General features: G+C 45.4%; 2 protein-coding genes across 7 annotated transcripts in view; both read right to left on the reverse strand.

Moving 5' to 3' along the window:
• LOC131689799 (vacuole membrane protein 1-like) overlaps positions 1-23,963 on the reverse strand; it is a 282,024-nt gene that overhangs the window by 191,010 nt on the left and 67,051 nt on the right. The gene's annotated exons all lie outside the window — the stretch shown is intronic.
• LOC131689798 (uncharacterized) lies at positions 14,763-23,804 on the reverse strand. 4 transcript variants are annotated; one of them, XM_058975102.1, is made up of 3 exons: positions 23,123-23,804; positions 22,997-23,057; positions 14,763-22,933 (listed from the first exon to the last, which is right to left on the reverse strand). In XM_058975102.1, the coding sequence occupies exon 3, from the start codon at positions 22,733-22,735 to the stop codon at positions 15,329-15,331; it is 7,407 nt and encodes a 2,468-aa protein (XP_058831085.1). In that variant the 5' UTR covers positions 22,736-22,933; positions 22,997-23,057; positions 23,123-23,804; the 3' UTR covers positions 14,763-15,328. The 4 variants fall into 4 exon arrangements, 2 of the variants coding, with proteins under 2 accessions (XP_058831085.1, XP_058831084.1); XR_009305474.1 differs by having other exon boundaries at positions 14,763-15,040; positions 15,106-23,804; XR_009305475.1 differs by having other exon boundaries at positions 14,763-14,916; positions 14,980-23,804.

A 23,963-nucleotide genomic window follows, 5' to 3' on the forward strand; every position in this document is an offset into this window, starting at 1 on the left:
TTAGCATCAAAAATAAAAATTCTATTTTTAATTTTTCCTATAGTTTATATGAGAAATTTCTGTGTGGCCGCACTCTGAAACCCGTAATTCCGGAACCAGAATTCCGATCGATCCAAAATTCAATAGCAGCCGATGGGAAGGTTGCACCTTTCATTTGAGGCTAAGTTTGGGCAAATCGGTCCAGCCATCTCTGAGAAAAATGAGTGACATTATTTGACACATACGCACATACATACACACACACATACATACATACACACACATATACAGACTTTTTCCGATCTCGACGAACTGAGTCGAATGGGATATGACACTCAGCCCTCCGGGCCGGGATTAGGTTGACGTTTTTCAGAGTGATTGCATAACCTTTCTATATGAGAAAGGCAAAAATGCGCCAAAATCCAAAAAAGTGAATCGTAGTCATTTTTTTCGAGTTTGCATCAAATCTCGACGTTTCATGCACCTTGAACACATTTAGCATCAAAAATAAAAATTCTATTTTTAATTTTTCCTATAGTTTATATGAGAAATTTCTGTTTGGCCGCACTCTGAAACCCGTAATTCCGGAACCAGAATTCCGATCGATCCAAAATTCAATAGCAGCCGATGGGAAGGTTGCACCTTTCATTTGAGGCTAAGTTTGGGCAAATCGGTCCAGCCATCTCTGAGAAAAATGAGTGACATTATTTGACACATACGCACATACATACACACACATACACACACACACATACATACATACACACACACATACAGACTTTTTCCGATTTCGACGAACTGAGTCAAATGGGATATGACACTCAGCCCTCCGGGCCGGGATTAGGTTGACGTTTTTCAGAGTGATTGCATAACCTTTCTATATGAGAAAGGCAAAAATGTGCCAAAATCCAAAAAAGTGAATCGTAGTCATTTTTTTTCGAGTTTGCATCAAATCTCGACGTTTCATGCACCTTGAACACATTTAGCATCAAAAATAAAAATTCTATTTTTAATTTTTCCTATAGTTTATATGAGAAATTTCTGTGTGGCCGCACTCTGAAACCCGTAATTCCGGAACCAGAATTCCGATCGATCCAAAATTCAATAGCAGCCGATGGGAAGGTTGCACCTTTCATTTGAGGCTAAGTTTGGGCAAATCGGTCCAGCCATCTCTGAGAAAAATGAGTGACATTATTTGACACATACGCACATACATACACACACATACACACACACACACATACATACATACACACACACATACAGACTTTTTCCGATTTCGACGAACTGAGTCAAATGGGATATGACACTCGGCCCTCCGGGCCGGGATTACGTTAACGTTTTTCAGAGTGATTGCATAACCTTTCTATATGAGAAAGGCAAAAATGTGCCAAAATCCAAAAAAGTGAATCGTAGTCAAATTTTTTTTTCGAGTTTGCATCAAATCTCGACGTTTCATGCACCTTGAACACATTTAGCATCAAAAATAAAAATTCTATTTTTAATTTTTCCTATAGTTTATATGAGAAATTTCTGTGTGGCCGCACTCTGAAACCCGTAATTCCGGAACCAGAATTCCGATCGATCCAAAATTCAATAGCAGCCGATGGGAAGGTTGCACCTTTCATTTGAGGCTAAGTTTGGGCAAATCGGTCCAGCCATCTCTGAGAAAAATGAGTGACATTATTTGACACATACGCACATACATACACACACATACATACACACACACACACATACAGACTTTTTCCGATTTCGACGAACTGAGTCAAATGGGATATGACACTCGGCCCTCCGGGCCGGGATTAGGTTGACGTTTTTCAGAGTGATTGCATAACCTTTCTATATGAGAAAGGCAAAAAAACATGATCATAATTTATTTCACTTTTTGGAAATCAACCAGAATAGGTTGGCATAGATGTATTATTGTGCAATATGAGGCCACACTATGCCACCATTTTCCTCTGATACAGAACTCCTATCCATCACCTACCCGCGATGTCAGGTAATACATTTTGACAGTAGTTGGGGTTGGAGCCTGACTCAGATTTGTTTCGGATGGAAGCGGCATAAGTGACCACGGTGGGATCTGTGGTCGTATGCTGGCAGGGAAGGAGAACAAACGACGCGCGTGTGTTACTAGTGTACATTATTTTTTGCTTATTTTAGGCCTCTCAATATTTTTTTTAATTTTCTCTTCATGAATACATTATAAAGTTTTCTGTTGTAGTTCCATTTTGTTTACAACCTTCGATTACTTTTTTTGCGATTGTTTTTTTCTTTTGTTATCAGGGGCGGTTCGCATGAACTAAAGATAACTAAAAACTAATACACAAAACAAGCTAAAAAATATGAAAATGATCGGTGAAGTATAAATAAGAAGCAACACTACCGATGACTGGCAGTCTAGAGTTCAAGTTGCTCGATAAAAATTTTCGGAAATTGATCGCACTCGACTTTCGTGCATATTGCTATGATCGTATTGTCTGCATTCCTTTCAATCTCCGGTAGAACAGCATTGGTGTTGGCCGGCGTCGTTATTGGCCAAGTTAAGCTGAGGTTTTTGGAAATCAACCAGAATAGTTTCTAATGCACTCTTGCTAGCCAATAAATAATATAAAACGATTTTCAGTAAGCATTGCCGCCTTGAGCATAGCCAATCAATAGATATTGTAAATATTTAGAGGAACTAAGCACGAAGACTTACTATTCACATAGCCTTTAGCTCTTCAATGTCCCAACAATGCTATATGGCGGTGACACTATACCGATGAAACGCAGACAGGACCCATAGTGAATTATACTACCAACGATCGCACATTTACCCATTTTCTATGGGGTTTCTTATCTTTATGGGAGTAATTTGCGATCATGGGTAGTATATGTGTATATAAAAGCTATTCAGTTCCAGCTAAATATCGCACAGTGTTCCTAAAACCGTTATTAACAAAAAATGACCATAAATTTGTCATACGGCATTCGAAAGATACAGTATCCAAGCATCTTCTCAGTGAATTTCAAAATGATCCATCGAGAGATTCGAGAGAAATTGCAATTTGAAGTTTTATGACACGTTTCATAAGGCTACCAGCAAACACCCACAGGTTTGGTCCTATCTCTATAAAAAATATTTGTCTACTTATTTAGGACATGGCATTTGAAAGATATAGTAATCAAGTTTATCCCCTGCAAGTTTGAAAATATTTCATAAACAGAATCGAAATTTATAACGGTTCGGATGTGGTATGCGGTCATAGATGGGTTTTCTACCAGACTTCAAGCGTGAATCCATGTTTGTCCATTGACAATTTTTTTTTAATAGTCCGCCTCTTACCCCCACACCAAAAGGCTAACAAACGGAGCCCCCTGGTAGTGGACACATCAGTTCTCAGCGCACAAAAAAAAAGGTCAGCACAACAAAACAAACGAATCGCGGAAACGCTGAGAACAAAAAAAAAACAATGCGAGACCGACAAAACTTTTGCCTTTTTTGCATTTCCACGCTAATATCTTCGAAAACAAAGCGATAACATACTCTTTTTAGTATTTCAGTGTGTTTCTATTACTCTAAAGCACACATTAGTTTGATGGAATTTTCCGATTTTCCTTGAAAATTTTACTATTTTCCTAATTTTATTCATAACCTATCTATGCATTATGCATACGCTCTAATTGATTCAAAAAATATATTGGAGCATTCTACATAATATTTACATATAATGTATATTCAGTTTTCACGAAAAGTCTAAGATTTTCATTGGGAAATTCCACATTTTCCATAAATTGCATATCAAATCACAAACTACGCGGATGCTTGTTTGTATGCGTATACATGAACCGGTAGTAGATGGAAAACACAAATAATAAACGTTAGTAGGCGTTTGCGTTAGTTTCACAAGTTGCAGCATTTCAGGGATTACATATTGACTACGATGTTGCGAACAATGAATAACGAATATTTGTTTTCCATTCAAATATAGGTACTTAGTTGATTGTACATTAATTTCAACATAATTACTGAATTGAATTGTGCTTTTCATAAATAACATCAATTTTTTTCTGAGCTAAAATATGGTTTTGATATTGGTGTACAATTGATGAAATTTTTGAAGACAACGTCCTAAACATGAACAAAACTAACTGAAAGAGATCAAATGTGACGTTGTAAAACATTATACTAACATGATAGCATATTTCGACTAGCTAAAAATCCCCTTCAGGAATCCGGAAGAAAATTGAGCATGTGAGTCAGTGTGCTAATTTCATATGCAAGTGATCTACCCTAATTTTCCAAACCTATCATATAAATCACACATTATGAGAAATTCCAACATCGTCAAGGAGTTGTGAGTTGCTGTGATATTGCGGACATAGATAAAAAACCTGTTTTAATCCACCTAGCGGTGCAATTGTGCCTTTCTCATTTCTCTAAACTATGGCACGGAGGCTTTTTATGTTCAACATAATCGTGGAAATGTCCATTACATTCTTAGTACACTTTGCACTTATACACAATGGCATGCCAGCCACGAACTTGATGAGCTACGTGTCGACGGTGAAACACTTGAAACAAAAAAATATCATACTCCATTAGCCTAATCAGCATTAGAATGAAAGCAATGTTATCTGCTTGCTAACTCATTTTGTCATGCGGGGGTGGGTATGTGAAGAGGGCGAAAGTCCCATGAACGAACGACTCCCCAGCTTAAATTGGTATGCTTTGTGATATAGTGGTGGTTTAAAGATGATGGGGTTGAAAGGGAGGGGTATGAGGGCTGGATGGGGTAGTAGTCTGAGGGGTGATTTAAGGAGATTTTTAAAGGAGGGGCGCGAACAGTAGAGAGGGGGTGTAACCCCTTTCCGTAAACCATCAACTACGCCCCTGATAAAATCTAGAAACCCTAAACGAGTCGAAAAATTTTTTTGCCGGGATTAGGTTGACGTTTTTCAGAGTGATTGCATAACCTTTCTATATGAGAAAGGCAAAAATGTGCCAAAATCCAAAAAAGTGAATCGTAGTCAAATTTTTTTTTCGAGTTTGCATCAAATCTCGACGTTTCATGCACCTTGAACACATTTAGCATCAAAAATAAAAATTCTATTTTTAATTTTTCCTATAGTTTATATGAGAAATTTCTGTGTGGCCGCACTCTGAAACCCGTAATTCCGGAACCAGAATTCCGATCGATCCAAAATTCAATAGCAGCCGATGGGAAGGTTGCACCTTTAATTTGAGGCTAAGTTTGGGCAAATCGGTCTAGCCATCTCTGAGAAAAATGAGTGACATTATTTGACACATACGCACATACATACACACACACATACACACACATACATACACACACACACATACAGACTTTTTCCGATTTCGACGAACTGAGTCAAATGGGATATGACACTCGGCCCACCGGGCCGGGATTAGGTTGACGTTTTTCAGAGTGATTGCATAACCTTTCTATATGAGAAAGGCAAAAATGTGCCAAAATCCAAAAAAGTGAATCGTAGTCAAATTTTTTTTCGAGTTTGCATCAAATCTCGACGTTTCATGCACCTTGAACACATTTAGCATCAAAAATAAAAATTCTATTTTTAATTTTTCCTATAGTTTATATGAGAAATTTCTGTGTGGCCGCACTCTGAAACCCGTAATTCCGGAACCAGAATTCCGATCGATCCAAAATTCAATAGCAGCCGATGGGAAGGTTGCACCTTTCATTTGAGGCTAAGTTTGGGCAAATCGGTCCAGCCATCTCTGAGAAAAATGAGTGACATTATTTGACACATACGCACATACACACACACACATACACACACATACATACATACACACACATATACAGACTTTTTCCGATCTCGACGAACTGAGTCGAATGGGATATGACACTCAGCCCTCCGGGCCGGGAGTAGGTTGACGTTTTTCAGAGTGATTGCATAACCTTTCTATATGAGAAAGGCAAAAATGTGCCAAAACCCAAAAAAGTGAATCGTAGTCATTTTTTTTCGAGTTTGCATCAAATCTCGACGTTTCATGCACCTTGAACACATTTAGCATCAAAAATAAAAATTCTATTTTTAATTTTTCCTATAGTTTATATGAGAAATTTCTGTGTGGCCGCACTCTGAAACCCGTAATTCCGGAACCACAATTCCGATCGATCCAAAATTCAATAACAGCCGATGGGAAGGTTGCACCTTTCATTTGAGGCTAAGATTGGGCAAATCGGTCCAGCCATCTCTGAGAAAAATGAGTGACATTATTTGACACATACGCACATACATACACACACACATACACACACACATACATACATACACACACACATACAGACTTTTTCCGATTTCGACGAACTGAGTCAAATGGGATATGACACTCGGCCCTCCGGGCCGGGATTAGGTTGACGTTTTTCAGAGTGATTGCATAACCTTTCTATATGAGAAAGGCAAAAATGTGCCAAAATCCAAAAAAGTGAATCGTAGTCAAATTTTTTTTTCGAGTTTGCATCAAATCTCGACGTTTCATGCACCTTGAACACATTTAGCATCAAAAATAAAAATTCTATTTTTAATTTTTCCTATAGTTTATATGAGAAATTTCTGTGTGGCCGCACACTGAAACCCGTAATTCCGGAACCAGAATTCCGATCGATCCAAAATTCAATAGCAGCCGATGCACAGTGGTCCCAAAGAGCAAAAAAGGGGATTTTTTAGATTGCGTCAAAACGGTTGACTTTAGCAATATGGTGTCTTTGAGAAAGTTTCTTGGAGTAGAACTCCCCTTCTTTCTGTCTTATCAGATTAATGATTAATCTCCCTAATAGTCAGTTACGGAATTTATTTTCTCCAATAATTCAGATAGACAAATACTTACTTCAGCAAAGTTGTAGAGAAACTCGTTGCAAACATTTTACCCGAAGACTTCAACTCTCTATCTTTTAAGGTTTTTGAGATATGGGACATTATTTGTAAAAGTCCCCTTAAAAACAGTTTTTTCATCATAAGTTTTCTTCTAGATTTTTTCCATTATATAAATGTTCTAGAAAATTGTTTGGACTATTAAACTGCATTACTTTGCCGAAGACGGAAACTTGCTATCGCTAGTATGTGTCGAGATATTCACGTTTTTTGATTGAAAATAGCTCTTTTTCCACTGCCGATAACTTTTAAACGGGCAAAAACGGGCAAACCACTTTGTAAACAAATTAAAGTGCAAGAAAAGCACAACAAATGCTGGAAAAATCAGATCTCCCCAAGGCGGCCCTCTATGGAAATACTAGAGCCTAAATTTGTCCATACTAGAGCTGTTCCGGCATTAAATACATCACCATATATTACTGTTAGTTTTTTTATTTCGATTATAGAGGTTTTTACCTTAAGGTCATTCGCCTCTTCGGGTTAGAAAAATCTCTTATGAAAAATTTCTAACCCTATGTGCGGGGTCGGGACTCGAACCCAGGTGCGCTGCGTACAAGGCAATCCATTTACCAACTACGCTACACCCATCCCCTACTGTTAGTTCGGAAATAAAGGGTTAAAGTCGTAATAATTATCCTTTCTTACTTTTGTAAGCACGTCTTGAGTAAATACCCAAGCAACCAAAAGTTGATATAAAGGAACTACATAAGCTTCTCGTTTTAAGTAATTTTGCAATACGTTTTATGTTCAAATAGCGGGTTAGGCAGTTCTCTTAAAGCTTGAGCAGCTTGAAAGTTCCCTAAGAACTTTTTGTGAATTTTAAAGTGTGCTTTTTAAGTATTATCCGAGCTTCTGTTTGCTTGTGTCAAAAGTTACAGTTGTTCAAAAACTCAATGCATACGCCTGACACCGGAAACTGACAATTCCCTTGCGCCTACTTCATAACAATGGCGCAAGTGCAACCAAACGACGAGTAATCAATTGCATTTGATGACGGAATGAGCCAAACTTCAGCTCAAGTATTTCCATAGAGGGCCGCCTTGGGGAGATCTGATTTTTCCAGCATTTGTTGTGCTTTTCTTGCACTTTAATTTGTTTACAAAGTGGTTTGCCCGTTTTTGCCCGTTTAAAAGTTATCGGCATTGGAAAAAGAGCTATTTTCAATCAAAAAACGTGAATATCTCCACACATACTTACGATAGCAAGTTTCCGTCTTCGGCAAAGTAATGCAGTTTAATAGTCCAAACAATGTTTTAGAACATTTATATAATGGAAAAAATCTAGAAGAAAACTTATGATGAAAAAACTGTTTTTAAGGGGCCTTTTACAAATAATGTCCCATATCTCAAAAACCTTAAAAGATAGAGAGTTGAAGTCTTCGGGTAAAATGTTTGCAACGAGTTTCTCTATAACTTTGCTGAAGTAAGTATTTGTCTATCTGAATTATTGGAGAAAATAAATTCCGTAACTCACTATTAGGGGGATTAATCATTAATCTGATAAGACAGAAAGAAGGGGAGTTCTACTCCAAGAAACTTTCTCAAAGACACCATATTATTAAAGTCAACCGTTTTGACGCAATCTAAAAAACCCCCTTTTTTGCTCTTTGGGACCACTGTGCGATGGGAAGGTTGCACCTTTCATTTGAGGCTAAGTTTGGGCAAATCGGTCCAGCCATCTCTGAGAAAAATGAGTGACATTATTTGACACATACGCACATACATACACACACACACACATACACACATATACATACATACACACACATACAGACTTTTTCCGATTTCGACGAACTGAGTCAAATGGGATATGACACTCGGCCCTCCGGGCCGGGATTACGTTAACGTTTTTCAGAGTGATTGCATAACCTTTCTATATGAGAAAGGCAAAAATGTGCCAAAATCCAAAAAAGTGAATCGTAGTCAAATTTTTTTTTCGAGTTTGCATCAAATCTAGACGTTTCATGCACCTTGAACACATTTAGCATCAAGAATAAAAATTCTATTTTTAATTTTTCCTATAGTTTATATGAGAAATTTCTGTGTGGCCGCACTCTGAAACCCGTAATTCCGGAACCAGAATTCCGATCGATCCAAAATTCAATAGCAGCCGATGGGAAGGTTGCACCTTTCATTTGAGGCTAAGTTTGGGCAAATCGGTCACGCCATCTCTGAGAAAAATGAGTGACATTATTTGACACATACGCACATACATACACACACACATACACACATACATACAAACATACACACACACATACAGACTTTTTCCGATTTCGACGAACTGAGTCAAATGGGATACGACACTCGGCCCTCCGGGCCGGGATTAGGTTGACGTTTTTCAGAGTGATTGCATAACCTTTCTATATGAGAAAGGCAAACATGTGCCAAAATCCAAAAAAGTGAATCGTAGTCAATTTTTTTTTCGAGTTTGCATCAAATCTCGACGTTTCATGCACCTTGAACACATTTAGCATCAAAAATAAAAATTCTATTTTTAATTTTTCCTATAGTTTATATGAGAAATTTCTGTGTGGCCGCACTCTGAAACCCGTAATTCCGGAACCAGAATTCCGATCGATCCAAAATTCAATAGCAGCCGATGGGAAGGTTGCACCTTTCATTTGAGGCTAAGTTTGGGCAAATCGGTCCAGCCATCTCTGAGAAAAATGAGTGACATTATTTGACACATACGCACATACATACACACACACATACACACACATACATACATACACACACATACAGACTTTTTCCGATTTCGACGAACTGAGTCAAATGGGATATGACACTCGGCCCTCCGGGCCGGGATTAGGTTGACGTTTTTCAGAGTGATTGCATAACCTTTCTATATGAGAAAGGCAAAAATGTGCCAAAATCCAAAAAAGTGAATCGAAGTCAAATTTTTTTTTTCGAGTTTGCATAAAATCTCGACGTTTCATGCACCTTGAACACATTTAGCATCAAAAATAAAAATTCTATTTTTAATTTTTCCTATAGTTTATATGAGAAATTTCTGTGTGGCCGCACTCTGAAACCCGTAATTCCGGAACCAGAATTCCGATCGATCCAAAATTCAATAGCAGCCGATGGGAAGGTTGCACCTTTCATTTGAGGCTAAGTTTGGGCAAATCGGTCCAGCCATCTCTGAGAAAAATGAGTGACATTATTTGACACATACGCACATACATACACACACACATACATGCATACACACACACATACAGACTTTTTCCGATTTCGACGAACTGAGTCAAATGGGATATGACACTCGGCCCTCCGGGCTGGGATTACGTTGACGTTTTTCAGAGTGATTGCATAACCTTTCTATATGAGAAAGGCAAAAATGTGCCAAAATCCAAAAAAGTGAATCGTAGTCAAATTTTTTTTTCGAGTTTGCATCAAATCTCGACGTTTCATGCACCTTGAACACATTTAGCATCAAAATAAAAATTCTATTTTTAATTTTTCCTATAGTTTATATGAGAAATTTCTGTGTGGCCGCACTCTGAAACCCGTAATTCCGGAACCAGAATTCCGATCGATCCAAAATTCAATAGCAGCCGATGGGAAGGTTGCACCTTTCATTTGAGGCAAAGTTTGGGCAAATCGGTCCAGCCATCTCTGAGAAAAATGAGTGACATTATTTGACACATACGCACATACATACACACACACATACACACACATACATACATACACACACATACAGACTTTTTCCGATTTCGACGAACTGAGTCAAATGGGATATGACACTCGGCCCTCCGGGCCGGGATTAGGTTGACGTTTTTCAGAGTGATTGCATAACCTTTCTATATGAGAAAGGCAACAATGTGCCAAAATCCAAAAAAATTTTTTTTCGAATTTGCATCAAATCTCGACGTTTCATGCACCTTGAACACATTTAGCATCAAAAATAAAAATTCTATTTTTAATTTTTCCTATAGTTTATATGAGAAATTTCTGTGTGGCCGCACTCTGAAACCCGTAATTCCGGAACCAGAATTCCGATCAATCCAAAATTCAATAGCAGCCGATGGGAAGGTTGCACCTTTCATTTGAGGCTAAGTTTGGGCAAATCGGTCCAGCCATCTCTGAGAAAAATGAGTGACATTATTTGACACATACGCACATACATACACACACATACACACACATACATACATACACACACACATACAGATTTTTTTCCGATTTCGACGAACTGAGTCAAATGGGATATGACACTCGGCCCTCCGGGCCGGGATTAGGTTGACGTTTTTCAGAGTGATTGCATAACCTTTCTATATGAGAAAGGCAAAAATGTGCCAAAATCCAAAAAAGTGAATCGTAGTCGATTTTTTTTTTCGAGTTTGCATCAAATCTCGGCGTTTCATGCACCTTGAACACATTTAGCATCAAAAATAAAAATTCTATTTTTAATTTTTCCTATAGTTTATATGAGAAATTTCTGTGTGGCCGCACTCTGAAACCCGTAATTCCGGAACCAGAATTCCGATCGATCCAAAATTCAATAGCAGCCGATGGGAAGGTTGCACCTTTCATTTGAGGCTAAGTTTGGGCAAATCGGTCCAGCCATCTCTGAGAAAAATGAGTGACATTATTTGACACATACGCACATACATACACACACACACATACACACACATACATACATACATACACACCGAGGGATGAGTGATCGAGGGGGTGAAAAAGATGCTCGATCGTTAACGGAGCCTGTGGGGTACCTGGGCAACCCCCACAGTAAGCGTCCCTTACCACGCTAATGCGGAGCTCTGGCGTGGCGGACATATATTTCTCGCGCTACTCGTGGGACTATACATGGAGGCAAATAAAAATAAAAATAAACAGACGGAGGTGCCAAACCCCTTCGCAAGAGGTGGTTTGGCGAGGTCTCCCCCCCGTGGGGAGAGTAGTGGAGCGATGAGTGCTGCACCCGAAAGCACCAGTGACCCCCCAGCAGCGGTAGGCAATACCCCTACCAATGCATCGGAGGGGCCAATAGCTGCGATGCGCAAAGTAGCGAAGCAACTCGATGCTATAATCGACTTCGCTAGCGCAAAGCAGAACATAGCCAAGGAGTTGAAGTTGAGCCTTCTGGAGCTCCGGAAAGCTGTTCGTGTCGCAAGACAGGAACAGCAGGCATATGTTGAGAGGGTGGAATGTCGGGAGAGGCCCGACAGAGAAACCCAGACAGTGGCCTCCAATAGGGAGGAAAGAGAGAAGGTCAATAGAGGTTCACAGACAGTGGCCTTTACCTTCTACGGAGCAGCCACGTCGATCGGAGCGGCGACAGAGTTCCCCTCGAAGGGAAAAGGAAAGGGCAATCGCAAGACGGCATCGAATGCGAAGCGCCCTAGGAAGTCGCCAGGAGAGGGTGCCAAAACCGACACCACTCGGCGTGCAACCGTCAAGGTCAAACGCCGCCTGGGTGAGGTAAGCGAGGGCGAGAGTGACCTCGCTGTGGAGAGCGATGGTACCAGCAACCCGACACGACCGGGGCAGGGGGGCTCAAACCCCTGGACGCTGGTTACCAAGAAAAAGCCGGCACCGAAACCGGAGGTACCGCGGCCTGCGAGGAAGGCCAAGGACAGAGGCGAAGCCTTGTGGTTAAAAACCGACAAGGACAAATACGCCGATGTCCTTAAATCGATGAAGGCGGCCGAAAGTCTCTCGGCCCTTGGGCAGGATGTGCGTAGCGTAAGACGCACCAATACGGGAGAGATGCTCCTGGTGCTGAAGCGAGGCGCACAATCAAGTGCAGTATATAAGGCCTTGGCCCAAGAGGTCCTTGGTGAGGGCGCCCAAATCAGGTCGCTAGGTGCGGAAACAACTCTCCAGTGCAAGCACTTGGACGAGTTCGCGACCGCAGAAGACGTCGTCGCAGCCGTCAAGGAGCAATGCGGCGTCACAATCGAGCGGGCCTCTGTGCGATTGAGGGACGGACCCTCTGGCACCCAGGTAGCCTACCTCAGGCTACTGAATGCGGATGCCAAAAAGGTAACCGAGAAAGGGAAGCTGAAGATCGGCTGGTCGGTATGCCCTATTAGTATACCCCAGCCGCCTTCAGTGGACAGGTGCTATCGGTGCCTAGAATCCGGCCATAAAGCTTACGAATGCAAAGGCCTAGACAGGAGCAAGCTATGTCGTCGATGCGGCGAGGAGGGGCATAAAGAGCGGGGGTGCACTAAGGCATATAAGTGCCTTATCTGCACCGCTAAGAAGCAAGCCCATAAACATGCTATGGGCGGACCTTCGTGTCCCTTCGGCGAGATAAATAAGAAGAAGCCGTGAGAGTCACACAGCTAAATCTTAACCATTGTGCAGCAGCCCAGCAGCTGCTGTGGCAGTCGGTCTCGGAGTCGAGGACAGATGTCGCCCTCTTATCAGACCCGTACAGCATCCCTGCCGGCAACGGCAATTGGGTGTCGGACGGGTCTGGAATGGTGGCAATCTGTACAACGGGAAGGTTCCCGGTTCAAGAGGTAATACACCCCTCCGCCGAGGGTGTGGCGATTGCCAAGATCAATGGTGTGTTCTATTGCAGCTGCTACGCCCCACCAAGGTGGCCAATAGAACAGTTCTACCAGATGATCGACAGGCTCTCGTCGGACCTCGTGGGCCGGAAACCGGTAGTAATAGCGGGAGACTTCAACGCTTGGGCAGTGGAGTGGGGCAGCCGCTGTACAAATAGCAGGGGTCAAGCGCTAATGGAAGCGTTTGCGAAACTCGATACTGTGCTGACTAATGATGGCTCCGCTAGTACATTCCGTAGAAACGGAGTGGAGGCGTGGATTGATTTGACCTTTGCCAGCCCGAGTCTGGCTCCAGGCATGGAATGGAGGGTAGACGAAGGCTACACCCATAGCGATCATCTAGCAATCCGCTTTAAGATCAACTATGGTGTGCAGCATCCGAGGGCGGGAGATCCCTGTCAGGTACGCGGGTGGAAGTCCAATCACTTCGACAGCGAAGCTTTCACCGCGGCCCTGGGACTGGAGGCCAACACCGACAGTCTAAGCGGGGATGCGCTGGTAGCTGTTCTATCACGCGCGTGCGACGCCACTATGCCGAGAAAAACACTGCCAAGAAACGGTAGATGCCCGGTATACTGGTGGAGTGCCGAGATTGCAGCTCTACGGTCAGCCTGTCTCAGAGCTAGACGTAGGATGCAAAGAGCTCGCACCGAGGATGCAAGAGAGAACCGCCGTGAAGTGTTTCGAGCTGCGAAATTAGCCCTTAACAAGGCTATTAAAAGCAGCAAGAGAGCGTGTTTCGACAACCTGTGTGAGAGTGCCAACGCGAATCCGTGGGGTGACGCCTACCGGATTGTGATGGCCAAGACCAAAGGGGGCTCCTCACCCCCAGAACGGTCTCCGGACCGGTTGGCAACGATTATCGAAGTACTTTTCCCGTCTCGAGCCACAAGCCCCTGGCCACCTGCACTACGAGACAGTGCGGGCACGGTCGAAATGGTGGCTCCAGTGACGAACGAAGAACTACTCGCAGTGGCTAAATCCCTAGCAATGAACAAAGCTCCAGGGCCGGATGGAGTCCCGAACAACGCTCTCAAGGCAGCGATCATAGCGAACCCGAACATGTTCAGGCTAGCTATGTAGAGATGCCTCGACGAGTGTCGTTTCCCCGATAGATGGAAAAGGCAGAAACTGGTGCTGTTGCCGAAGCCCGGGAAGCCGCCAGGCGACCCATCGGCGTACAGACCAATCTGTCTGATAGACACGACTGGCAAACTGCTTGAGAGGATCATCCTCAACAGGCTCACCCCGTACGCGGAAGGTACGGACGGTCTGTCAAGCAACCAGTTTGGCTTTCGGAAGGGTAAGTCCACAGTGGACGCTGTTGGGTGGATTGAATAAACGGCTTTTCAGCATGAATCAGCTAAAAGCTGTGGAGCTTTATTAATGAAATGCCCTATGAAACTTATACGCTACTTACATCGGTTCAATACGTAATCCTTCTTCTTCCCAACAATTGTGCAGGTAGAATACTATCCCGTTTAAAGCTATAATTTGGATCAAAATGTTAATTTTCAGGGCGAACAAATTCACGCCACGTTTGTCCTAACCTTAACTTGAACAATCCGACACCGTCCGTTCTGACCGACAGTATTCTTGTGCTACTATCACCTGTTAAGGAATATAATTCAGGGTAAGGATTAAAAGAATTCCTCTCCGACGTAGGTTCTACTTACGGGATTTAAATTTTTGCTTGTGATGTTCACGAATTCAATGGTCTATATTTTCAACTTCTAACAAATTTCATCTATATTTTTTCTTATATCTTCCTCTCATCTGTGCTTGACGTCTATCTTTTTCTATCCTACCATTTCAAACGATCCTTTTTTTCTATCCTTCCATTTCAAACGGTCCTTCTTCCCTTTTCCTATCCTTCCATTTCAAATGGTCCTCACTACATCAAAATTGTCCTTCACCGACAGGTGGTCGAACGTGGAGTTGGAAGGGGTCAGCGGGACATACCGTAACACTCCCCGACCCGTAAGGCTGGTTAGCTATCTCCGGTTCAGCTTTACCTTCTGCTGTTCCCGGCTGAAGTCCCACCTTTTCTATGTCGATTCGCGCCAGCTTTGCTACAGGTCGATGCACCATTCCGTCGGGAGTCTGCACCACGGCATCGCGAACTCGCCCATCTCGGCCCACCACGACCTTGGCTACACGTCCTCGAATCCATCCGTTGCGTATCTTCTCCTCTACGATGATCACCGAATCACCTACCTCGATCGGTTTCGTCTCCTCAAACCACTTGGTACGACGTGCGATGGTAGGAAGATATTCTCGCACCCACCGGCGCCAAAACTGATCTACCATTGTACGGCATAGATTCCAGTCGTTCCTGCAGGCTTGTCTTGGATCCGTAAGCGTCTTCGGAGTCTGCGTTACGCCGCTCGAGTTCATTAGAAGAAAGTGGTTCGGTGTTAGAGCCTCCTGTTGCGCCGTCTCCAGAGGAATATATGTTAGCGGTCTCGAATTGACCACACTCTCAGCTTCCACTAGCAACGTTGCCAGCGTTTCTTCGTTCGGCGTTCGAGAAGACTCCATTGCAGCAAGAGCGGTTTTCACCGACCGCACTAGACGCTCCCAGGCGCCACCCATGTGAGGTGATCCAGGTGGGTTAAACACCCATTTCGTGTTCGCGTTGGTGAACGTTTCGGCAAGCTGGCGCTCGATTTTGCCCATCTCCTGCTTAAGTTCGTTGCTCGATCGCACGAAATTTGTGCCCCTGTCGCTGCGGATCTCCACAGGTGCTCCTCTGCGTCCGATGAAACGCCTGATCGCCATCTTGCAAGATTCCGTTGAAAGTGTGTGAGCGACTTCGAGATGGATTGCTCGTGTGGTCATACACGTGAACAGAGCTACCCATCGTTTTGCAATACTTCGGTTCACCCGCACGCCGATCGGCCCGAAATAGTCGACGCCTACGTAGGAAAATGGACGTACGTACGCCTGCAACCTGGCCGCCGGGAGTGGAGCCATTCGGGGTGTCGCCAGACTTGGCTTCTTGACTTTACACAAGGCGCACTCTTTAGCCACCTTACGCACGAACGGGCGCAGCTGCGATATGTGGAAACGCTGTCTCACTTCGTTCACGACAGTCTCGCCATTGGCGTGAAGAAATCGTTGGTGGTACCATTCAACCAGCAGTCTAGTCACTGGATGGGCTTTCGGCAATATTACTGGAAACTTAGTGTCAAACGCGGCGACGGTCGCAGCAGATATCCTTCCATCAGAACGAATAACACCTGCTTCGTCCAAGTACGGAGACAGTTTGTATATTTTGCTGGTTTTCTCTAGCCGCGCCTGTTGTCCTGGCTGCTTGTCCCGCATTACTGACAAAGTCGCCACCTCGTCCGGATACTGCTCACACTGCACCCAACGAAAGATTGTGGTTTCGGCTGTTGCTAATTCCTCTTGAGTGAGTGGTCCGTCCAGTCGAGTCTCTCGTTTTACCGTTCGCCGTAGATTTTGTACGTAGCGATGAACATGTGCTACCGATCGATACAAATGCGTCAGTTTCGAGAATCGCTCCCACCTCACAAGTTGTGGCGGTACGATAACCTCCTTGTGCACCAAACACGACCTCAGCTCTTCATCAGTCGTCGCGCCGACTGAATCTGCATCTACGGTCCATTGATCTTCTGGCAAATATAAATCGTTGTCACCACGGAACCAACGGCCGCCTGAGGACAAACACGGCCCTTTTCCCCACTTTGTCGCATCGTCGGCGACGTTCTTTCTCAATGATATCCAACGCCATTGCTTCGCCTCCGACTTGGACAAAATCTCACCTACTCGGCAAGCTACGAACTGGCGATATCTTCGATGATCTGAATTTATCCAAGCCAGCACCGTCTTAGAGTCACACCATAACACTGTCTTCTCGACTACGAGCGAGTGCCCAGTGAGGATGGTCTTCATCAAGCGTACTCCGATTACCGCCGCCATCAACTCCAACCGTGGGATGGAGTGTGCCTTCAGTGGAGCCACCTTGGATTTCCCACCGACTAACGCAACAGAAATCCCATCCGGAAATACCGCCCGAAAGTAAGCGACACACGCATAAGCTTCTTCGCTAGCATCCACGTAGATATGCAGTTGCAGCGACAAGATATCTTTCACCGAACGTTGCGGAAAGTAGCAACGCGGAATGCTAATCTGGTCCAGATGTTTGAACAAACTCGTCCACCGCATCCACTTCCCAAGTAACTCCTCCGGAATTAGTTGATCCCATGTCGTCTTCGCCCTCCACAGCTCCTGGATTAGTACCTTGCCGTGTATGAGGAAAAAACACAACAATCCTGCCGGATCGAATGGGCTCATCACTACTCGCAGTGCCTGGCGCTTAGTTGGATGCTCCGCACCCACCGCTAGCGTCGTTGTAAACGTGAAGACATCGTCGACCGGCTTCCAGTACATCCCGAGCACGCGTTCGGTTGAACTGTTCTTGTCCAGCTGGAGACACTTTTCTGTGACTGGGTCTCTCTCCCCGACCCGTGCGAGAACCTCGGTGGAATTTGAAAGCCAGTTCCGCAGATGGAATCCGCCGAGAGAGTGGACCAGTTTGACTTCATGTGCCAGCTTCACCGCTTCGTCAACGTCGTCAGCGCTGTCCAAGTAGTCATCCACGTAGTGCTTCCGGATAATTGCGTCGGCTGCAACTGGATACTGTCTTGAATGCTCCTTAGCGTTCAAATTCTTCACGAATTGTGCCGAACACGGTGAACACGTTGCACCAAACGTTGCGACGTCCATCAAATACACATCGGGGGCTTGTGTAGGATCATCTCGCCAAAGCAGTCGTTGCGCATGTCGATCTTCTCGTCGAATCCAAATCTGGTGAAACATCTCCTTCAGATCCGCGCACAGAGCGACCCGTTTCTCCCGGAAACCGTATAGAACAGTGAGCAACGTATTTAGCAGATCCGGCCCTTTCAACAGCATCGTGTTGAGTGCGACTCCATCCACTTTGGCCGCTGCATCGCAGAAGATACGAACCTTGGACGGCTTCTTGGGATTGATGACCACTCCTAAAGGTAAGTACCACGTACGCCGTGGATCTGAATCATCGAGCTCCTTCCGGGTCGCTTTGTGTATGTACCCTTTCGCTTGATACTCAGAAAGCTGTCTCCTCACACTTTCGCCGATGAGTAAATCCCTCTGCATACGCCTTTCCAAACACTGCAGTCGTCGAACCGCCATCTGGTAGCTGTCCGGGAACTCGAAGCTATCGTACTTCCAGAGAAGCCCAGTTTCGAATCGCTGTCCGACCCGCTTAGTAGTTTCCATCAGGATCCGATTTGCTCGTTGAGTTTCCGCGGACTCAGGATGGGCGACTTCCATTATTCCCAGACTCTCGACTGAGAAAAACTTCTCCACGAGCTCATGTAGGGTCTGCTCGGCCTCCTGGCACTCGCATATGTGGAAACTATGAACGATATCCCCTGACTTGTCCTGGTTGGATCCGTAAACCGTCCATCCCAAACGTGATTTTGCTGCTATCGGCTCTCCCGGTCGGCCATCTCGTAGCTTGAGTGTCGATGTAACGTGAGCGTTGTCGTTTCCGATGAGGATGCGCGGTACCGCTTGATCGTAATCATCGATCGGTAGGCCCTTTAGGTACGGAAAGGTTTCTGCGAGTTCCGCGTACCGCAAGGATTGTCGTGGTAAGTCCAGCTTGCTTACGGTGCGCACGTCCGACAAAGAATGTTTGGATGCCCCTGACCGTCCTGCTATTTCCAATGCGACCCGTTGAGAATTAGCTTCTGACCTCTTCACGTTCGCCGTCCACTGCAAGCACAATGGTTGCGGATCTCCTACAACCCCAAGGTCCTTTACCAACTCTTCGTCAATCAGCGTTCTCTCCGAGCCGTCGTCCAAGAAAGCATACACGGACACAGATCGATTGTTCCCATACAAAGTCACTGGAATAATACGAAAAAGCGTAGTCTTCCCAGCGGAATGATGGTTGGTGACAGCTTTGGAACTACTTGGCTTAGCTTCATTCGATACTTGCCTGGACCCATTCTTCGCCGAATTTCCGTCGTTCCCAAACTTCTTACAGCCATTTCCTGGCGTCTTTCCGTTTTCCCTGGCCTGCTGGGCTTCATTTGTGTCCCGTTTGGAGTGCAGCAAAGGGTGGTGACGCCGTTGACACCCGTCGATATCGCATTGCTTGCGATTCTTGCAGGGGCGCCTTCCGTGTGCTCCAAGACAGAGCCGACACAAGCCGAGTTTCTGTATTGTCTCCCAGCGTTCATCGACCGTTTTCTTGTCGAACTCTGAGCAGTCTTTTACCCGATGCCCCAGGTTTTTGCAAATGAAACACGCTGGGCTTGATGGGCGCATCGTAACGCCAGATGCTTCTTTGTTCGTCGCCATCAAAGAAGAATCCTCCATTGAGTGAGTTCCGCAGAAGTTTTTGTCCTTTCCGTTCTTCTCCTTCACTATTCGCGGCTGCTGTACAGGTTGCGGCCTAGGATCGTAGTTCACGGTCACGTCGGATGCCGCTCGCACGAGCGTCTGCATATACTGCGAGAAAGAACGCAGGTTCACTTCCCCGCAGCGCTGCTTGTATAGCGACCAGTCCAGTTTCATATGTGCTGGAAGCTTCTCTACCAACTCGAACAGTAGCATCGGATTGTTGAGATGCGCTTCATGCCTCCCGGCTTCCAGATGATCACAAAAATTCTGCACCGCCATACCGGAACCGATTAGCGTATCTAGTCTTTCCTGTTTTGGCGCAGGTACCCCTCGGATCCTCTGCAACAACGCATGGATCAACAATTCCGGTCTACCATAAAGTGTCTCCAGCGTAGCTAAAACATTTGGGACGCTCGCCGGTAGCAACAGTCGACTCCGCACCGATTCAAGTGCGTGCCCCTTCAAACACCGTTGCAACCTCGCCAAATTTTCCTCGTTCGAAAACCCGCACGTCTGAGTAGAGTTAACGTACGAGCTAATGAATAGCGGCCAGTCCTCCGGATTACCAGAAAAGATTGGCAACTCCTTGTTCATCACGTGTCTTGCCGCCAATTGTCGTGGTGTCGGTCCCCAATACGCCTGCTCGTCATGCAACGGAGGTTGCTGCGCACCAGCCTGGAACTCCGCAAACCGTGGTTGCTCCTGCGGTCCCAATTGGATTCCTGGTGGCACCGTCTGCCTTCTCGAAAACCTTTGCTCAGTGGGGATCACAGACGGTAACGGTTGGCCGGCGTACGACTGGGAATACTCTCCTCCCAGTAATTCTTCCACTGTCACTGGACCCCAGCGTATTGTCTCCCAGCGTTCATCGACCGTTTTCTTGTCGAACTCTGAGCAGTCTTTTACCCGATGCCCCGGGTTTTTGCAAATGAAACACGCTGGGCTTGATGGGCGCATCGTAACGCCAGATGCTTCTTTGTTCGTCGCCATCAAAGAAGAATCCTCCATTGAGTGAGTTCCGCAGAAGTTTTTGTCCTTTCCGTTCTTCTCCTTCACTATTCGCGGCTGCTGTACAGGTTGCGGCCTAGGATCGTAGTTCACGGTCACGTCGGATGCCGCTCGCACGAGCGTCTGCATATACTGCGAGAAAGAACGCAGGTTCACTTCCCCGCAGCGCTGCTTGTATAGCGACCAGTCCAGTTTCATATGTGCTGGAAGCTTCTCTACCAACTCGAACAGTAGCATCGGATTGTTGAGATGCGCTTCATGCCTCCCGGCTTCCAGATGATCACAAAAATTCTGCACCGCCATACCGAAACCGATTAGCGTATCTAGTCTTTCCTGTTTTGGCGCAGGTACCCCTCGGATCCTCTGCAACAACGCATGGATCAACAATTCCGGTCTACCATAAAGTGTCTCCAGCGTAGCTAAAACATTTGGGACGCTCGCCGGTAGCAACAGTCGACTCCGCACCGATTCAAGTGCGTGCCCCTTCAAACACCGTTGCAACCTCGCCAAATTTTCCTCGTTCGAAAACCCGCACGTCTGAGTAGAGTTAACGTACGAGCTAATGAATAGCGGCCAGTCCTCCGGATTACCAGAAAAGATTGGCAACTCCTTGTTCATCACGTGTCTTGCCGCCAATTGTCGTGGTGTCGGTCCCCAATACGCCTGCTCGTCATGCAACGGAGGTTGCTGCGCACCAGCCTGGAACTCCGCAAACCGTGGTTGCTCCTGCGGTCCCAATTGGATTCCTGGTGGCACCGTCTGCCTTCTCGAAAACCTTTGCTCAGTGGGGATCACAGACGGTAACGGTTGGCCGGCGTACGACTGGGAATACTCTCCTCCCAGTAATTCTTCCACTGTCACTGGACCTCTAATTGGGCCTGCACTATCTCTATTCACTGCGGTCGATTGCGCGGCGATTGCAAAATTCGGATTACCAACTCGCGGAATGACAAACGAATTGCCTGCTGGAGGAGGCTGGGTGAGAGGAAAGGGATAGTTTTGGAAAGCATGCTGCTTGGGGATTACATTTGCGATGCCTTTGCTAGGCCCGGCGAGCGCGGAGGTAACCGAGAAAATGTTAGCCTGACCGCTACCAACTATTGGCGCTGTTGTGCTTTCGGCTCGACCGATAATACCCCCTAACGTTGGCTCCAACCCTGACTGCCCTAACGAAATACCTGCCAACGCTGCTTCTAGAATACCCTCGTTAATGCTAGTTGGTTGCTGCATGCCATCCTGCCTAGCTTGTATTCCAGTTGCGGTCGTCGCGTTACTCGTACCAATAGCTGGAGCCTTCTCCGTCGGGACAACCAACGTCGAATGGGCGGCCTTCCACTGCTGTACCTTGCTGAAGGAACTCTGCACTGAGGCGACACTCCGGTTGTCTTCATCGCCTTCCCCACCTAGGTCAATCACCTCTCTCAAACGGAATGACTCGTTCATTACCGCCTGCTCTAGCTGCAATTGCCTCCGCTCAAACTCTGCTTCCTTTTTCTGCTTCTCTTGCTCCATCTTCCGCTCGTGCTCCCGGCGCTCCAACTCTATACGCTTCATCGCCAAAGCCTTCTGGGCCTCAAGTCTCTCGAGCTGTAGGCGAGCCCTTATTGCTCCAGCACTACAGGTTGAAGTGCTCGTTCCTGCTTTGCTGTTAGCCTTGCTTCCGGGTGCATCAATCACCGGAATCTGTGCCGACGGTCTCTGACAGTTTGGGCATGTAAACGGTCGGTCTGTCGCATCAATGCTGTCGTTCACACCCACACAGGAAAAATGCCACCACGAATCACAGTGACAACAGCTTACCATCCGATCCGTGTCAGGTTCATTACACTGGTTACAGTGTGTTTCCACGGTGGGGGCACTTCCTGTACAATTCGGCATTGCTTCGTGGTTATCTTGGACGATCTTTTAGATTGTTGGGTGGATTGAATAAACGGCTTTTCAGCATGAATCAGCTAAAAGCTGTGGAGCTTTATTAATGAAATGCCCTATGAAACTTATACGCTACTTACATCGGTTCAATACGTAATCCTTCTTCTTCCCAACAATTGTGCAGGTAGAATACTATCCCGTTTAAAGCTATAATTTGGATCAAAATGTTAATTTTCAGGGCGAACAAATTCACGCCACGTTTGTCCTAACCTTAACTTGAACAATCCGACACCGTCCGTTCTGACCGACAGTATTCTTGTGCTACTATCACCTGTTAAGGAATATAATTCAGGGTAAGGATTAAAAGAATTCCTCTCCGACGTAGGTTCTACTTACGGGATTTAAATTTTTGCTTGTGATGTTCACGAATTCAATGGTCTATATTTTCAACTTCTAACAAATTTCATCTATATTTTTTCTTATATCTTCCTCTCATCTGTGCTTGACGTCTATCTTTTTCTATCCTACCATTTCAAACGATCCTTTTTTTCTATCCTTCCATTTCAAACGGTCCTTCTTCCCTTTTCCTATCCTTCCATTTCAAATGGTCCTCACTACATCAAAATTGTCCTTCACCGACAGGTGGTCGAACGTGGAGTTGGAAGGGGTCAGCGGGACATACCGTAACAGACGCTCTCAACTCAGTGATAAATACTGCCGAGATAGCGATCCAACGAAAAAGGCGAGGTATTCGATACTGTGCGTTAGTGACACTTGACGTGAAGAATGCATTCAACAGCGCAAGCTGGGATGCCATCGCGCTCTCGTTACACCGGCTTAGCCTACCGGTGGGTCTGTACCGGATCCTGGAAAGTTACTTCCAAAACCGCGTACTGCTATACGAGACCGATGCCGGTCAGAAAAGGGTTCCGATTACCGCCGGAGTCCCGCAGGGCTCGATCCTAGGCCCGGTGCTATGGAACCTCATGTATGACGGGGTTCTGAGACTGAAGTTCCCTCCTGGGGTCAAGATCGTCGGCTTTGCCGACGACGTAACCTTGGAGGTCTACGGGGAGTCAATTCCTGAGGTAGAATTAACCGCAGAACACGCGATTAGCACGGTGGAGGAATGGATGAGCGCGAGAGGCCTGGAGCTCGCTCATCATAAGACGGAGGTAGTTATCGTCAACAACCGCAAGTCGGCACAACATGCAGTTATCCATGTGGGAGAAGTCGC

This window comes from Topomyia yanbarensis, chromosome 3, assembly GCF_030247195.1.
Source record: "Topomyia yanbarensis strain Yona2022 chromosome 3, ASM3024719v1, whole genome shotgun sequence".
NCBI lineage: Eukaryota > Metazoa > Arthropoda > Insecta > Diptera > Culicidae > Topomyia > Topomyia yanbarensis.

Coding starts and splice junctions, on each gene's coding strand:
- LOC131689798 (XM_058975102.1), bottom strand. CDS start 22,735: ATGCCGAATTGTACAGGAAGTGCCCCCACCGTGGAAACACACTGTAAC.